This window comes from Acomys minous (genome assembly GCF_964271855.1).
Source record: "Acomys minous genome assembly, chromosome: 17".
NCBI classification, from domain to species: Eukaryota; Metazoa; Chordata; class Mammalia; order Rodentia; family Muridae; genus Acomys; species Acomys minous.
Window position 1 is genome coordinate 49,539,991 of NC_140500.1, and position 19,130 is coordinate 49,559,120.

General features: G+C 44.3%; 1 protein-coding gene across 4 annotated transcripts in view; it reads right to left on the reverse strand.

Annotated features, from left to right (window-relative positions):
* Positions 1-15,508, reverse strand: part of SLC25A26 (solute carrier family 25 member 26) — a 137,609-nt gene extending 122,101 nt beyond the window's left edge. For 3 of the 4 annotated variants that reach the window (XM_084765496.1, XM_084765495.1, XM_084765494.1), the window contains exons 1-3: positions 15,376-15,508; positions 6,825-6,981; positions 2,998-3,107 (exon numbers count right to left, since the gene is read on the reverse strand). In XM_084765496.1, the coding sequence (XP_084621622.1) occupies positions 2,998-3,107; positions 6,825-6,981; positions 15,376-15,408 (300 nt within the window). In that variant the 5' untranslated portion in view covers positions 15,409-15,508. The remainder of the gene's footprint in view (positions 1-2,997; positions 3,108-6,824; positions 6,982-15,375) is intronic. The other variant, XM_084765497.1, reaches the window with a different exon arrangement.
* Between the last annotated feature and the right edge of the window lie 3,622 nt (positions 15,509-19,130).

Genomic DNA, 19,130 nt, shown 5'->3' on the forward strand with positions numbered 1-19,130 from the left:
CAAAACCAAGCTCTAAGAAGCATAAGATTCAAGAAAAGTAAAGTCTGAAACGGTTAAAGAGCATCACCACTGCTAGGTTATGTCAACCATAGCACTAAGGGAAAGCTGCCACACATTGGACCTCGTTATAGATTCTGCTTCTCACAAGGCTTGTTCTGTGTGTGATGAAATCTGGGCTGGGAAGTAATTGAGGTAGGGATTTAGAGATTTAGTATTGCAAACTCCCTAATAAAATGGCACAAATGGGATGCTCCTTGCTGTAGTTACACATGAAATCTTATTTGATCGATTTCTCTGTATTCTAAATTGTGAACAGAAGGCAGAAGGCTGTGATTAGAGTCCTGTTGACTCATCATTAACACTTCCTCAAGCTGCAGCTATAGCTAAGGGGAACACTTACTACCTTGGCAGCATTCTTTTCTTTCCAGGTTGTTTTTATTGTCGCCACAACAAGAAAACTGCGGATTTATCCGATACCAACAAAATGCAGCCCTGTTTCTAAGGAATCCGTCTACAGCGTAACAAGCCTGGATGGAAGCAAAGGTGCTGCCTAGGAAATGGAGCACTGACCCGGTCCCTGTCACCTAGGTTGTAACCTCTGAGCAGTGACTGAGTTCCCACTCCTTTTATCTCACATATGAAATTGTGTTTCCTGCATCCACTTGTTTCCTTCTCTTATTTTTAGCACATTTACATGACGCTGAAACACAGAGTCTGTGGTCTTTGAAATGGAAATAAGACACTACAAACAGAAGGTGGTAATACAGACACTTGATAAACAGCTTGACACACTGACCCTCAACTTCCCAGGAGCTTGGAATTAACTACCCAGACTATCAGCCACATCAGAGCACTTCCAGAAACTTCAGAAATCTGGAAAACTTTTTAAATTTGTATTCATTCTTGAGCAATTCAAACATATATAAAATATGATTGTAGCCACCTTGAGGCCCATTTCTTCCCTTCAATTCCCACGTCCTCCTCAACATGTCTCTCTCCTACTTTCTGCTCTTTCTTTAATAACCCCCTAAGTCCAGTTAGTGCTGCCCACATAAGCACGGATGTGGGGCCATCCACCAGGACACGGTAACCTACCCCTGCCACATCCTCGAGAAAGGGTGATCCTCACTCCCCAGCAACTCTCAAACTTCAGTAAGGATGGGGCCTGGAGATCATCTACCCCATCTGAAGTCTGGAAAGCTTTATAACAAAATAAATCCATTTTACTGTTACATGTTTTTAAATTGTTTTTAATTATGTGTCTGTGAGTATCTGTGTGTGGGCTTTTGTAGGTGAGAGAAGGTGCCACAGGGGACAAAGGTGTCAAATACCTATAACTGAAGTTACCTGTGACTCTGAGGTGCCTGACGTGGGTTCTGGGAATCGAACTCAGGTCCTCAGGAAGAACAGTACACACACTTAGCACTCATCTATCTCTCTAGCCACACTCCCAGCAAATGAATTTTAAATCAAGAAGAAGTCAACACAGAGAAATGTTACACGCCCCCAAGCCCTTGATATGTGCACCCCCTGCTGGTCAGTTCTCCACCTCAGTGCCTCTGGGAGCCACGGAAATGATAAACAGGTATGAGATGAAGGCCTTGCTGCCTAAGGAATCAAGGAAGCTAAGAGGAGCAGTGACTACGCATGTCCTAGAGCTGTGTCCTTGCTCTTAAGGATGCTTGGCTCCCGATTCTAAGGCCTGCCCGCCTCCCCGACCCATGTCCAACAGTCTGCACAAAAATTTTAAATTAAAAGGCTCCAATTCATAAAAAAATAATAATTGCAGATACCAGAAGCGTCAGACCATATAGGAGTTCCTACAAATGAAGAGATGCATCACTAATATGAAAAATGTAAAGCTATTGTTTGCCCTGCCTTATTGTGCTATGTGGTCCCCAGCTGGTAGCACAGTTCAGGGAGGCTGCGGCTCCTTGAAGCAGGGGAGCCCACGGGTGACAGCTGACTCCCAAGTGTGGACTCTGAAGGTTGCCTCTGCTAGCTGGTGACCACAGGCTCCTGTCACCATCAACTGAGCTATCCTGCCATTCCTTCCCACAGTGATGGACTGACATTTTCTAGAACCAGGAACCAAAAGTAAACTTTTCCTCCTTTTGAATTAACTAGATTAATATGTTGCCACAGCAACCCAGCCATCACTAACACGTAGCTCTATAAATTCTCTGAGTAAGCTCGAGGCAACTGAAGCAAGCCTAGCTTTCAGGTGAAATGAAATGAATGGCCATGTTCTAGCTTTGCTGCCTGCTTTCACTCATCAACCACATTTTAGAAGATATAAGCCCAATGCACAGCTTTGGGAACTATATTTGAAGCTGATCAATGCAACATGCAATGACAAGTTAACGGCAAAGCTAAGGGTATAGCTTAGCGATAGGATGCTACAGGCAAGACTCTGGATTCATGCTGGGGCGGGGAGTTAAAGGAGACGGATCACTCAGTGAAAGACTTGCCCCACCACAGACCTGGGGAACCTGAGTTTGATCCCCAGCGCCCATGGAAAATGCCAAGCCCAGTGTTCCAGGGGAGGAGACTCCCAGCTCTCTGGATTTCATTGGCAGTGACAGAGTAGCCAGTGTCTGGCCACAGTGCCTGCCCCTGCACGCAACTTCTGGTCATAGCCACAGCTGCTATTTCACTCTGCCTTAGTTTCCCTGTGACTAACTACCTGAAACTATGCTGTAGAAGCCATTAGGGAAAAATTAGTTCCAACTCAGCTACACTAATACAAACACCACCAACCAACCTTACATGGATACCTTTGTTCACCGCTTTAATTCCATCTATATAATGATGCCTTAGGGCTGTCTCTTATGATAGCACACAATGGACTTTTCTTACATCCTAAGTCATGATTAATCCATTCATATTTATTGGAATTATAACACTTTTATAATTTAAAAAAATTTAAAATTTTCAAAAAGAAAAGAAAAACAGCATTTCTGAAATATTTTGCTCACACAGAGCCCTACTGCTTACCACTTCTCCTGCAGAGGCAGCCAGCATGTGCTTCATGGGCCTGAAGTGTGAAGCCGAGTCAGTGTGCAGCAAGCATTTCACATATTCATAGGTGAGAAAAAATGCAGCAGCTGAAATGTAAAAGTAAAGTGTCCTTAAGTGTAAAAAAAAAAAAAATCCCACCTACTAAGGAATGTCTTTCAAAAGCTATAACCATCATTATTAAATTATGAGGTAAGAAGTGGTAAGTGCATGCCCTTCCCGCCCTCTTACAGAACTTACCGAATCTAAACTACATGACTGACCTTGGACTTTGGAAAATGCACAAGACATGATCCTATCCGAAGTACACCTAACAGGTAGCCTGGCACCGCCTCATTTCACTGATGAGGGACTTACAATTTCCTAGCAAACTTTTCAGAAGGGACTGTGGGCTTCGCAGACTCAAAACATCATTTCACAACAAGCACCTGTGCTGGGGTCTGAGTTAAGTGAAATGCCATCCAGCTGGTTATGCAAAATAACCACACTACCCTTCACTACTTCAATCCATCTTTATAAACATCAGCTATTTTATTAAAACTGCAAGTCAGTGCCAGGCTTGGCAGTTGCACACCTTTAATCCCAGCACACTGGAGGAGGGGGCAGGCTGATCTCTGAGTGTGAAGCCATCTGGTCTACTGAGCAAGTTCCAGGCTGGCCAGGGCTACACAGAGAGACCCTGTCTTGGGGTCAATAGGAATCTACCTTTCCTGCTGTAAAGTCATCAGAGCTGCACAGGAGGCTTTAAAATTTTCTGTGTAACATCAATCGAGAGTTGCTTCCCCCCTCCCCCTTACATAGGAGATCAGGTACAGAGAAAAAAGGGACAACAAATTCATCTTATGAAAGACATGAGAGCACTAAACACCCAGAAAACAACAACTTGACAGTGGAAACCATTTCCCAAAGCCACCCAGCGTGTAAAGGGTGCTCACCTGAGTGATTAAAAACACGACAGCTCTAAGTAGCTGCATGCGGTTATTCCCACATGTGCTTCCTCACACTGCTCCCCCCACGTTGGCCCATTCACTACATGTTCAGCTATTAGAGCTCTATACATCCAGCTATATGTTCTATAGGTAAATACATCCCCTAAGCCCCGCCCCATGCTTGGAGGCAGGAGGGAGCTAAAGGCTCCTAGGTTCCATCATCAACAACCTCAAGCTTGTCATTTATAGCTACTTTTGTGAAGTAGAAATGTGAGTGCCAGCCCCTGTCAAACAGGTAGCATACAGAAAGGCTCTCTAGCTGGAAAAGATGGCACCGTGCAGCTCTAAGAGAGGCTCTGAGCAAAGAAAGGAGATGGGCTAGCCATGACCACAGCTACACACACAACCCCAGGCTAGCGCTTCTTCTGATACGCTCTTTTTGAAAGAGGGAATGGGTTTTTTAAAGGTCTCCCTTTCCCTCTCAAACCTTCACCTGTGCTGGCTCTGCTCTCAAAACTGTCCACAGCTACTGGTTATAGTGGGTTCTGCACTCAGACTAGACAGAGCCTTAACCAGTAACAAAAGACCAATGTTTCCACAAATCAAAGTTGGATTCATCCAAAATGTACAGAAAACCCCATTTCTAAAAGGCTGTGCTTTGACTCTGCCTCCTGCACTTTACAATATAAAAGGCAAACAATTTGAACATAACCTTCCCAGAGACAAGACAGGCACACAAACATGTGTACATGCTCACGAGTGCGTGCGTGTGTGTGTGTGTGTGTGTGTGTGAGAGAGAGAGAGAGAGAGAGAGAGAGAGAGAGAGAGAGAGAGAGAGAGAATTCAAGTTTAAAATCACATTAAATCACATTGTGCATGCAATGCCTTGGTGAAGAGCATAAAACAGTCCTGGGAGTTAATTACAGCATCATGTAGCATGTACACCACCAGTGATGTCACACCTGCCTGAATCCTTGCCCCAACATGAGAGTGACCTAAAGAACCACGAAAGACACAAAAACCGGTGACCCAAAGCCGTGAGCACAGGGCAGGTTCCTTTGCCGTTCTCCTGCTCAACGGTCCTCAAACTTGTCTATAGAGGGGGCTCTCCTTGGGGTTCTTTTTAAATCACCAGTGTCCTGGACATATCTGAGGTTAATTAAGCCACAATCTCTGCAGGCAGGCCACTGGGATCAGTGACACTAAGCTCCTTGCTGACTTATGTCTACTTGGGACAACCCTATGCCTTTGCCCACACTTAGAAACATGCAGTATGCAAAGTGGGGGTTCAATAACAGTTCATTAGCTAATATTCAAAGAATTAAGACAGACTAAGAGCCAAGGGTAACCCCAAGAGTGACCTAGAGCATGGGGGACAAAGTAAAGGGACAACAAAAGGATGGAAAGACTCCTCCTTCTCTGCACTATGTGAAGGCTATGTTCAAAGACTGGACACTTACGCATCAGGTTAACATACTCATCCGTTACCCTGGAAAGAGAGAAACTGAACCCCAGGATTTAAGAAGCCCCTAGACCCATGGTTTTGTAGACGCATGCTGTGTCATTTTTGCTAGTCGGCTTAGTTTACTTCTGAGCATCAGAAGCATCCATCATGGACTGGGAGGTGGGAAGTGGATACAGCTCAAGAGAGCATGCCTGCTTCGCATGTGCAAGGTCCTGGACTCCATCCAAGAGTAAATAAAGCATCCATCGGTAAACAACTAAAGTCAGGTAAGTAACTGGAAATAGATATACTCAAAAGTAGATTAAATGAAAACACACCATCCTGATTACCAAATGAAAGCACCGACAGTCAGGACACTTTAAAACCCAAACAACAGGCATCGGCTGTGGAGTATCCAGGACAAAATGGTGAAGCACCTGCCTCATCTAAGAGTAATTTAAGATAAGCAATGCCTCTCTGTCGCACCTGCTTCCATCCCAAAGCCATGATCATCAAACCAGCTTCGTGCTGGGGTCACCTGGTAGGGCCTTCAACACTCCTGTATAGAGCTGCCCAAGAATTCTCATGTGCAGATGAGGTTGAGAACCACTGAGCTAAGGAATCATGATTAAAAAAAATCAACATTTTAAAGATTCTAACTGGGGCGGGGGGGGGGGGGTTAACAGCAAAAATGTTTTTAAAAGTTTATCTTTTCGTTCCTTTTTTCCCCCTATAAACATCCTAGAATGGAATCTACAACACTCTCTGCATTCTGTTTAAAAATAATCAAAGAATTGTTGTTTTTACATAACTGTGTTTCTCAATTTATCTCTTAACCTGGCTATCTCACAAATAATTGAGACTCTTATATTGTTTAAATAAGCTTCACAGGACAAGAACTGAGCAGTTATTAATCTAGTCTTAACCGTCTAAGCTAATTTGGTTTCCTCCCAGCTTATATCCCAGAGATATTTGCACTTTGTAGCTTTCCTTGCTGAGCTCTCTCTCCTGGACCCTCCTGGACATCTGCCTGGGTCTGAATCCCCTACTTCCTCCTCTCACTCCTCCTCCCATGGCTGGAAGGAAGTCCAGCCCTGTTCTTTACCCTGCTCAGCGAGTGGCTGGTAAACTGCTTTATTAGCATATCAGGGGACAACTGTGGAGCAGTGTTTACACAACATTGAGACAGGAGATTCTCAGAACAAGGACTACAACCAGATATGGGGGATAGAGCAATTGAATACAATAACCTCATTCATTCACTCAATGAATACAATTGAATACAATTAACCTCATGCCTACAAAGAACAAAAAATAAATTCAGAAGATCAGCTGTAACATATAAGGAATTTTATGTAGATAATATCTTATACTAATCTGAAAATAAATCCATTACCTTGGCTTCTGAGCAGTGTGACTATTAACACCCTTACCATTAGGAAAAGATCCAACAGCTGTAGAAGGGACACCAGCATATATTCCACGAAAACCACCAGCCTTGCTAAATCCTTGGGGACTCTGCAGCCTTGTCTTAATAGTATCCAAAGGAAATAATATCAAGTCAACGGAGGCACCTGCTACCCCTCCAGCCTGTGGAAAAGGAGGGGGAAGAGAAAGGAGAAAGTGAGCTCTCAGCCATGTAGGGACAGGGGAAAGTAGTCTTTTCTTCTGTTTCTCCCATTCAGGACTGGTGCTGTTAACATCTATCTGCCCATGCTAGGCAAGGACTCCTCTCTGGACCTACGTCCCCAGCCCTCGGGAAGTCTTTAAACAGACACCTCACATCTTTCAGTCCACAAATTCCTCTGCAATGACACCAGTGAACTTTAACAATGACCACCACAGCAAGCTATCCCTAAAGGTGCAGGAGTGGCACTCTATCTTGGTGGTAACCAACTCCTGTCTAATTGGACTTAAGACCCCACTCAGCAGGAAGAGCATCGTGCCTGGTACTAGAGACCTACCCAACTACCTGGGCCTAGCGAGGTCATGAATCTTAGAAGAGAACCTTCTACGTCACTTTATTAGACCAGCATTAACTCTTATCTGCATTCTAAAATGTAGAAGTGACTATTCTAAGATAGTCACAGGTAAATGTAGCTCTCACCTCTCACTAAAGAAGTTTCACTCTACAGCAAATGGAGATCATTTCTGAAAATCACAATAGGTCATATGCAGAAATCAATGGGTCATGGGAAGCCTGGCCCCAACTGACACTTTAAAGACTATGAAGTGAAATGACCTATAAAGATGTCACCAAAGTGATGTCAGGAAAGGGCTGCAAATGGTACTGAAATGACTAGGCCAGGTGCAGTGGCATGCACCCGCTCAGTTCAGGACCATCAGTGGGAGGCTTATCAGAGGTGAAGTCACAAAGGAATCAGAAAGAGAAACGAGAGACAGGAATGTGTGGTTCTTTGTGGAGACAGGGTGACTTAACGCATCATCCTAGGAGAGGCTCACTGCAACATTGGAGCTGAGCCACTGGCTGACATCCTTGTTACTTTTTTTATTTTAAAGGATTTTTAAGCAGTTCAGCAAGTAAATATTCTGCTCTCCATTTCTCAGAACACAGAACAAAATCTGATGATAACATGTGATACACACAGACTCTTTAAAAACAAGCCGCACTGTAATTTTCTCTTTAATCTTCAACAAGTTCAGAGAAGTGCTGGCTATCGGGTGGTAAGCTTTAATCAATGAATTATTCTCTGAATGTAGGGCTGCCGTGCAGGCATTGATTCTCAAAACCTTTTTTCATCACAGTTCTTATCTTCTGATGATAAAATGACCAGATACAATCTAGTGATCCAGTAGAACAGGAAGCAAAAGTGAAAAGCATGTGTGAATTTCAAGCTTCTGTAACAGAGATGTCATTTAACTTTATCAGGATGAAAAACAGAGAATCTAAGAGTATCTGTCGAGCCACACAATATAGTTAACATTTAAGCAAAACCTCTATGGAATGTATGCAATTTCACAGGAACTTTGTGCTGAACCACAGCCAACACCAGCTGCGTTATAAGAGACACTATTAGATTCCCTTGTTCTTTCAGTTTGCCTGATCGTTTGCCAAAAGGGCAACTGACTAAGCTCAAGATTCAGAGTGGCTTATGCTGAAAAAAAAAGTGTAAATTCAAAATAAGACAAAATGGGGCAGGAGCAGAAAACTCAAAAGCTGTGCACAACCAATCAACTAACCAAGACCTCAAACCTGTAAGTGTAGAACAATGCTCTACCTCAAGTCAGCAGCTGGAAAAGGTCCCGGCACACTGCAGGGGAAAGGATTGGTGTAAGAGGTCTCAGCACACTACAGGGGAAAGGATTGGTGTAAGAGGTCTCAGCACACTACAGGGGAAAGGATTGGTGTAAGAGGTCTCAGCACACTGCAGGGGAAAGGATTGGTGTTTTGAAATTATGCAACTATTGCTTGGAAGTTGTTCTAGAAAGTGGCAAGGTCAAGACTGTATACTACCACGTCTTTCTCTTAAAAGGAAGCTGGTTGGACAACACTGTGAAAACCACCACCTCTCTCTTTTCAGCACAAAACCTAAAACACCTGTGTGATGTAAGCAAACCCAACACTGGCCACCAGCCCAAAGGACAATTAAGCAAGCCAGAACACCAGCATGGCTTCTCGGGGAACCACTCCTCCTGATGAGTTTGGCTGACTGTATATTCAAGGGGCCACCAGTGTGCCAGCTGTTTCATCTCACAATGTCTTGTCCTGCTTCCTAGACCCTGGTCTCCTCTCTCAATGGTCACCTATTTTCCCTGCAGGACTCTAGCCACCCTCCCCGCCTCCCCCCACCCCCAACTAAAGACAGGAACATCAGGGTAAACGGCCAACTTCATCTGGCAGTCTCCACTCTAGACATCTGCCAATCCCCAGCAGCCCAGAGGATTCAAAGCAAAGCTTGGCCTTGCCTTTCCACTCCCAGATCTGGCTTTCCTCCCTTCAAGCAAGCCCTCCAGGGCTCACCCTCATCCTTCACTTTTGAGCCTAGACAGTAATTAAATGTCAATTTTGCTGCAGTTCTGAGGATTGAATCCAGGACCCTACATACACCAGGTAAATGTTCTACCACTCGGCCACACCCTCAGCCAAATTATTAAGGATACAGTTGGTCATATCATACCATTTGTTCATATCTACCTCAGTAGATTATAAAATCTGTATTTTGCTTATCAATACATTCTTAGCATCAGCACATGAAAGCACTCAACATCCACAATAAAAAGATGTTATTCATATTTTAGCAGGTACAACCTATAAAAAAATATACCACATTTTAAAAATAGCAAAAGGCAAAACCAACCAATGCCACATCCTCTGAAAAAATAAAATAAAAAACAATTCCAGCAAGCCAGGATAGTGGTGCAAGCCTGTAATTCCAGGTACTTGAGAAGCTGAGGCAGGGGGATCATTTCAGTTTGAGAGTCAGAGATCACTAGGAAATACAGTAAGACCCCCATCTCTAAAATAAGAAGGAAAGAAAAGAAGTAAAAATGCAAATGACCACCAGGCAGTGGTGGTGCACGCCTTTCATCCCAGCACTCGGGAGGCAGAGGTAGGTGGATATTTCTGAGTTCAAGGCCAGCCTGGTCTACAAAGCAAGTCCAGGACAGCCAAGGCTACACAGAGAGACCCTGGCATGAAAACCCCCTCAGAAAAAAAAATAGAAATGAACAACAAAATGAGAAAACACATCCTCATACTGATGATGAAATAACAAATAAAATTGAAATTAATTAGAAAAGATTTAAATATGAATTTATAGACACTATTAACAGAAATAATCTACTTGAAGACAAATTGTCAAAATAACAATTTTTAATTATACCTTTGACCTGGTTACTTTACTCCTCAATATTTCTTCCATAGGTATAAACTCTCAATTATACAAGAATGTTTTATTGTAGCAATAGTTGCAAAAGCAAAAGTAGGCAGATCTCTGAGAGTTCAAGGCCAGCCAGGGCTACGTAGAGAGACTGTCTCAAATAAGAGGGGTTTGGGGAGACTGCACAAGGTCTTGGAGAAGATAGCGGAGTTGATAAAGGGCCTAGTGTACTAGGTAAAGTATGAGGACCAGAACTTCAATCTCCAGAACCCAGGTGAAATGCTGGGTGTGGTGGCTCACTGTTTTGAGAATTTCCTCTGTGACAGGGACTAGGCAATGTCTACCTACCCTGCCCCAGTCTTAGCTCCTAGTGGCAAACCCAAGTCCAGTTCCAGCAAAGCTCCCCCTAGGAAATCGATGTGTTTATCGGGCTTACTTACAGAATATGGATGAGCTCATGAGGGACGGGGTCACCAGAGGAGCATGGAGGATCTCCACGCAGGTGCACTGAAAGTCTACTCCGCGCGGATGGCGGCTTCCCCAGAGATGGAGTGCCCCGTCTACTCTTCTCCAGCCAATATACTCTAGCAGCTGGGCTAGCACTTCCTGGAAGCCATTAGCAATTAGGGCAGCTTGCATACAACTGGCTAAAAGGATTGGCTAGATTCTCAGGTGAGAAAGCCAAGACTTCCTACCTGGCTCCATCTATGACGGAATGCCAAGGATCACCATGCCCAGCTGTGATGCTAGTCGGCCAGCAGGCACAGCTGAACTCAAGATGGCAGCAGTCTGGGACCATGTGTAACTCCAGCCTCCAGTATTGGAAAGGAGAAGCAGGAGGATCCCTGGGACTTGCTGGCTGCCAGCCTAGCTGCACTCTAAGTCCCAGTAAGAGATTCTCTCTCAAAAAGCAAGGTGGATGTTTAGTTTGCGTTCTACTGCTATGATAAAACGCCACGCTACTTGGAGAGGAAAGGCTTTATTCTGCTTACAGGCCACAGTCCTTACTGAGGGAAGGAGGGCAGGAACTGAAGCAGGAATCTGCAGGCACGAAAGGAGGCAGAGCCTACGGACAAGTGTGTCTTACTGGCTTGTTCTCCGTGACTCACGCAGCTTGCTTTTTTATACCACCCAGGACTCTGCGCTCAGGAATGGCACCACCCACAGTGGGCTGGGCCCTCTCACATCAATCATTAATCAAGAACATGCCCCGCCTCCAAAGACTGGCCTACAGACCAATCTGGTGGAGGCATTTTCTTTTTGTTTGTTTTGTTTTGAGACAAAGTCTCACTCACTAGGCAGCCTGAGCTAGCTTGGAACTCACAGAGAACCATCCACCTGTCTCTGCCACCAGGTCTGGCCTAGAGCAATTACCTCAATGGATGTTCTCTCGTCTCAGATGACCCGAGCTTATGTTGAGTTGACAAAACCTAACAAAACTGTAGGCAACTCTTGAGGAACAACAGTGGAGGCTGACCTCTGGACCACAAACATAAACATCCAAACACATACACACACACACACACACACACACACACACACACACACACGTCGATCTGCGCCTCTCCTAGCAGAGAAACACACATCGTGCTCTTAAATTTATCAAGTAAGTAACACTACAATTCAAGTGTGAACCCAAGTCTAGAAGCAAGCACACAGGTGGCTAGAAGTGAAATGCCTCCCTGGATTAGGGTTTGTGGTTAAGTATTATTACTGCTTTTTATTACTCACAGGAATATTGCAGCATAGGTAAAAAGCCATTCAACATGAATATGCTTAGCCCTTCAAAACCTCCTCAATCCACTGGCTGCACTTGAGAGGCACTAGGCAAAACCCTTGCTCCCTCCTCTCCACTGGCAACCTGTACACTCCCGCAGAACCTGGAGCACCACCCACCCCAACCACTATGGTTCCCAAACACGTCCTTCTCCTGTCTCTGCTTCAGCTTAGGGTTTCCTCTCCATCTGAAATTCCCTTCTTACCCAACGTATTCCCAGAAGACCAGTTTCCCCACTCACTCTCTTCTCCCCTCCCAACCCCACAGACACACGCATATCCCTGCCAAAATCTCGGCTGCTGGCTTAGCAGCAACCAAATACTATATAATCCTCATAAAGCCATTCCCAACCTTCCAGGTAGAGTAGAAGCTACCTCCTCCTCCCCCCTCACCATCGTGTTTACATTGGCCTTTAAAGCAACCATCTTGTGATAATGCAAGATTCTTCAGAGAACAAGTCAGGTCAGTCACCTTCAACTGGCTAGACAGCTAGCTAACCCAGCACCTCTGACACTGCGGGGCTTCCCCAACCCAACGGTAAGGGGATAACATCTCCTGGAATTTCCCAGTCACAGTGGTACTTGTATTCTGGGACGCTTCTCCAGAACCCTCCTTTTCATCAGCCCCTCCTGACAGGAGGACTGTAGGGTTCAGTCTGGTTAACGAGGCTGTTCTTAAGATTGCAAAAGAAGCTGAAGAATTGAGCTTGACTATTCTTCCATTTCCTAAGGAATTCTCTCAGGTTAAATCACTACCTAGGAACATAGGTTGATTTGTTAGCAGACAGAGCTAGCTCAAGCTCAACTCCTTGGGAGAACCTTGGGACTTCTTAGAAAGCTATTTTCTATTTATTCACGTGCAAAAATAGTACCTATGCTTCAAGAGCTTTTGAGGATAATATTGAATGAAAATTAAATACAATTAAGTGTGGTAGCTAGATGCTACAGCGTGTCCAGCTACACGGGGTCCAGCTATAGCATGACCAGATACATTGTGTCTACCTACAACATGTGCAGCTACAGCATGTGCAGCTACAGCGTGTCCAGCATGTAGAAAGGTTCAAGTTCTTTTTTGAACCACAAAACAGTTGGGTGAGAAAGGGAAGTAAGGAGTGGGCAGGAGAAATAAAATGAAGGAATAAATATAAAATATATAATGTACATATATTAAAAAATTATACAAAACATAAATTGTAACACAGAGGTGGTAGAGCACTTACCCAGCATGCATGAAGCCCTAGGGTAATCTCCATTGCTGGGAAAAATAAAGTATTGTTTTGTTTTTTAAGAAGGAAATACATACAATTCAATGAACCTGTTTTAGTCATGTGTTTGTATGTGGTATGCATTTATGAGTGCATGTTTGCGTGTGTGTGTGTGTGTGTGTGTGTGTGTGTGTGTGTGTGTGTGTGGTATGTGAAAGCCCCACCTTGAGTCAGAAGTCTTCCACATCATCTCTCTTCTTTATTCACTGTGGTAGGGTTCCTCAGTTGAACCCAAAGATCATCAAAAGGCTAGTCAGGCTAGCCAGCCTGCTCCAGGGACCCCTTGTCTCCACTCATTGACCTACTTTGAGCCTCTACCAAACAATGAAAGAGACTATACTTTTCTATATGTTCATTTTATGAATGGTTTTTACAGGATGAGTATCTTGCCTATGTGGATGTCTGTGCACCAACACTCATGCCTGGTGCCCAGAACGCAAAAAAAGGCAGAAGATCTGCTGGAACTTCAGCTACTGGCAGCTGTAATTGTCCTGCAGGTGCTGAGACCAAAACCAGCAGGTGCTCTTACTGTTACGTCATCTCTAGTCCCTCTGTGCGTTCATTCTTAAGTCAGTCTTGTTAACTGCAGCCCTCACCCATTTCTGAAGCCACTACTGTCGCTGACCTGAGAAGTCAGGAAGCAGCTAAGAATATAGACTCCACCACTGAACTACCTAGAATGAAGCCTGAGCTCCAAGCTAGAGTCATCTGGGAAAAGAGAAACTCAATTGAGAAAATGTCTCCATCAGACTGGCCTGTAGGCAAGTCTATAGAGCATTTTTTAAAAAATCAATAATATGGAAGGGCCCAGCCCACTGTAGGCGGTGCTGCCCCTAGGCAGGTAGTCCTGGGTGAGATAAGGAAGCAGAGCAACAAGCCTGTAAGCAGCATTCCTCGACGGTCTCTGCTTCAGTTCCTACCTTAGTTCCCTCAACCCTGGGCTATGACCAGGGCATGTGTGCCAAAGAAACCCTTCCCTCCCCTAACCTGGTTTTGGTCAGTGTTTTATCACAACAGAAATCAAACTAGAACATAGCGATAATACCTCAGTTGTTCGTGAGAACTAAAGTGAATAACATGTAAAGCACATATCTCATTTCAGAGAACCGTTATTTTTCACTGACAAAACTACTGTTGTCTCACCTACAAAAAGAGAAAGCTCCCTGAAGTAGTATATTTCTTTATATCTCAGTATTCTGGCTTAAACAAGTTTCAACAAATCTAAGCAATGACCACCACCACCCCACACACACACCCAAGTCTGGCTAAAACACCTTTCACCTATTCCCATAATACCCTGAATCTAGCTCACCTATCATTTACCCCACAGTCCCTTCAGCACTGTCTCCAACACCTGACTCTTGTGACCAGGTTTTTCTTGTTCAACACTATAGCTCCAACCTCTTAATCAGAACATTTCTTAATCAGAACATTAGATACTTCTGTAAACAAATGCTTCTGGGTTTCTATTTGATCTTGCAGGAACATTTTTAAAATTAAGGTCCGCTTCTGTCCTCCCCTCCACAATAAAATCATGGTCAGCCAGGCTGTCTTGCATTTGCTGAGGATATTATTTGCTGCTAGACCTGCTGTTACAGGCCCCTCAAAGAGCACTGGCTCTCATAGTTCAACGGAATTAAACAATCTATTGACTACACAACACAACCATTTATGCTCAGTATTTCTTCAAAGCCTAAACTTGGAACAAACTAAGCAAATTACTATGGACTAAACGTGTAGATACTGCAAAAAGACAAGCTGGTGTCTTGGATGGGTCATGAGTGTTTTTTCCTTAATAGTGTTTACTTATATTTCTTTAATTCCCAAGTTCAGAGTGAATGTGGTGTATAAGGGAAGCTCTTTTGCCTTGAGTAAAAAATACAATGAGTCAAGCATTCCTCGTCTCCCCTGAATGCCCGGCAGGACCCACCTGTTCTTGAGAACAGGCTCCCCAGATACCCCTAGGCTTGCTCCTAGACCTAGCTGACAAGTGACCCGCGGACAGACCACTGCGCAAACCCGGAAGAAAGCGCCAGGGCAGAGACGCCGCCACGGCTCCCATGGAGCCTACGCTCAGCAGCTCACCCCCGCCCTGCACTCACCACCAACGAGGCCGTGAAATCCGGCGCATTCATCGTCCCACCGACCTCGCCGAGGCTAAGATCAATGGCTGAGCAAAAGCAGGTGCTGACCCAAGGAGCTGGACGCCGCCATGTTGGGGCGGGATATGGAGCAACTACTTCCGGAACAGGTCTCGTGACGTCACGCCACAACAACCGCACGTGCGTCGCCTGGTTCCCTTAGCAGAGCCATTTCGGGAGAAGAAAGGGGTCTGGGGTGTCTTTTTACCGCCCTTCCGCAGCCCGGACGTGTTTTGCTAGATAAAAACACAAGCCAGCGACCCCGGCTGGGATCTACGGGAAGCGCCCGGAAGAGAGCCCAGAGAAGCATGGCTGGCTGGAGGAAGAACTGGGAGCCGGCGGCACTGCCTGCTCCTGAAGCCAGCGCTGTGATTTTCTCCTCGCACTCCAAATCGGTTGTTCCTTCGCTTTATCTGTGCAAGTTCTGTCGATCCAGTATCAGAAAAGTTGTTAAGCAAAACTACGCATTCTTTATCAAAAAAAAGTAGCACACTCAGTATCTACTGACATTTACTTCCCATTAATTTATCTTACTTAGAGTAGGACTGTGGTCACTAGAGGCTAGGAAGAGAAGGGTGGAGGTAGCTACTATCAAAATGTAATTAGATAGGACCAATGAGATCGTTTAGTAGGGAAAGGTGCTTGCCACCAACTCTGGAGGTGGCTACTAACCAACTGCTATTAGATATTGCCAGAGAGATGGTTCAGCAAAGAAGGGCTGTAGTCACCAACCCTGAGACACCTCAGGGCACTCTCCAGGACCCATATGGTGAAATTGACAGCCAACTCCCACAAGCGCATACTCGCTCACAGTAATAATTACTATATATCATACATTTTATATATTAATATGTTATTATATATTAATATTTGGACAACTAAATATAATTTTAAAACTTAAAAATAATAATAGCGAGTGTAATTCAATGGAAGACTATATGCAAGGCCCTCAGGTAGATGGGGGAAGGCAGAAAGAATAAGTACTACTGCTCTGCAATATGCTAGGATTGACATTTCACAACAGTTCATACACATACACACACACATACACACACACAGTGTTTATTTCAGTTTTAGTTTTATGGGGCATAGGCTCTCACTGTAACCACGATGGGCCAGAAGTCACTATGTAACCCTGGGTGGCCTCAAACTCAAAACAGTTCTCTTGCCTCTGCCTCCTGAATGCTGGGGTCACAGATGTGAGCCATTACACCTGGATAATAACTTAGTGGGCCCCCCCCCACAAGGCCTTGAACATGCAGCATTCTGCCACACAGGCCATACCTCCAGTTCCACTTACCTAGCCTCTATTACATATTTTATAAATAACTAGAAGAAAATAGAAAATACCAAAGGTTATGCGCAAAGAAATGATAAATACTTAAGGAATTGGAAATGCTAATTGCTGACTTAGCCATTTCACCTCATATGAGTGTATTGGATTGTCACCCGCTACCCCCATTAATTTCGTACAGTAACTGTGTCAGATAAAAATAAGATGGAATAAAAATAAATTACTTGTTCTGCTCTGTCATGGTCCACCTTGTTCACGGAGGAGGCAGTTTGTGCATTTGGATGACCATGTCGTTAACTATTTAGTAAGTTTCTGGAATAGACCCTCGCATTTACTACACAGTACCTTCTCACCTCATGTATACCAAGGGCCTGCTACATCTCAGTCATGTGCTAAGTGATGAATAGATGTTTACCCTCAGGTGGTCTTGTGTGAGCCACAGAGGATAATCTTTCCTTTTGATTAACTCAATTTATTGGAGGCATAATTTACGTCTACAAAAGCCTTTCTGTACTGTATCGCACCATGACCATGACAGCAGTGTTCTGTCACACCAGTCCTGCTTACACTCAAAGGCAGGGAAGGAGTATACAAACAAAAGGGCATGAAAGGGCAGGAATCTTGAGGGCCATTGAGAATTCTCCCTACCACACTTCTCTTTATAGGGCGGCTTCATTGGTAGCCTTCTGACAGCCCATCGGGGTCTTCCAGTAGGCTTCCATTAACATTCCCCTCAGAGTCTCCACCTTCTGCTGCTGCCTGGTATCAGGGCATTCCCACAGTTCAGGAAATACTGTTATACCCCATCTCCATGTTCAAAATCTGCTTGGTTTGTTTCAGCTTAACAAATAAATATCTGAAAATAGCAACAAATTTCATCTCATACCATTTCTGTTAAGAATCTGGGAAAACTTAGGCTAGGTAGTTCAAGCTCAGGGGTTCTCTTAGTCTACACTGATGGTGTTGACCAGTATCATCTCATAAAACTTGATTGTAATTGGAGAATCTACTTCCAAAGAGGTAGCTTGCTTCCATAACTGACAGATCAGTGATTGGCAGGAGGCCTCAGTGCCCCCATCCTGTTTACCTCTCCATGTTGCTATTTACATGTCCTCAGAGTGACTAGTTTCCCTAGAGTGAATAATTTAAAGGATAACAAGATAGAAACTACAATAACGTTTTTATGATTTTTAATTTTTTAAAAAATTGTACATGTATGGGTGCTTTGCTGCATGTATACCTGTGCATGCAGGGGCCAGAAGACAGCATCAGAGTCCCTAGGACTGGAGTTACCCAGGTTGTGAACCATCATCGAGTGCTGGGAATAAAGCCCAGATTCTCATGCCAGGTGTGGTAGTGCACACCTTTAATTCCAGCACTTGAAAGGCAGAGGCAGGTGGATCGCCGTGAGTTCAAGGACAGCCTGGTCTACAGAGCGGAGTCTAGGACAGCCAAGGCTACACAGAGAAACCCCTGTCTTGAAAAAATAAAACAAAAACAAAAACAAAACAAAACAAAACAAAAACACCAAGATCCTCCGGAAGAACAGCCAATACTCTTAACTACTTAGCCATCTCTCCACCAACCCCCAATCTTTTTAAATTATTGTATCTATTTTTATGTATATGGATGTTTTGCCTGCATATATGTGCCCAAGAAGGCCCAAAGAAGGTGTTAAGTCCCTGGAACTGGAACTACAGATAATTACTAGTCGCCATGTGAGTACTGGGAATCAAATAATGATCCTCTGGGCTGGGGGGGGGGGGGGAGTGGCAGAAGGCCAATACTCTTAACCCATGAACCATCTTTCTAGACAAAATTTTGTAATTCTAATTAAAATATACATCATCCCCCACTTCCTTTTCCTCCCTCCACGCCTTCCATTCCCCCTCTTATTCCCTCTCAAATTCATGGCCTCTTTTTCTTTGATGATTACTGTTACAAACACACCTTTAATCCAAGAGCTTTCTGTACACAGGATTTAATAAAGTCAACCCTAGGTCAAGAGACGGGGAAAGAAACCAACTGACAGGGATTAAGTAGAAAGGAGGGACTTTGAGAGAAGAGTATTGAGGACAGCGGGGAGAAGAAAAAAGAGCTTTTGCTTTCTCCTCCTGGGCTGTAGGGTAAGCTAACAGGCCTTTTCCTCCTTGGCCAATAGCGGAGCTAGCAAGCCCTAGTGGGCCTTGCATTTTTGGCTGTTTCCTTCTGGGACATGAGCTGTATTAGGAAGGTCAGCTGGGTGCTTTCACTGCCTTTCTGAGCTAGTAGAGTTTTACCCCAACATCTGGCTTCTTAGTCAGATTCAAAGTCAAGCGATTTTCTTTCTTTATAACAACAACATACTGCAACCAAAACTTCTACACTATCAACTAAAAGCTTCCTATAAACAGAGGAAACTGGAAATACCCACACGTCTACC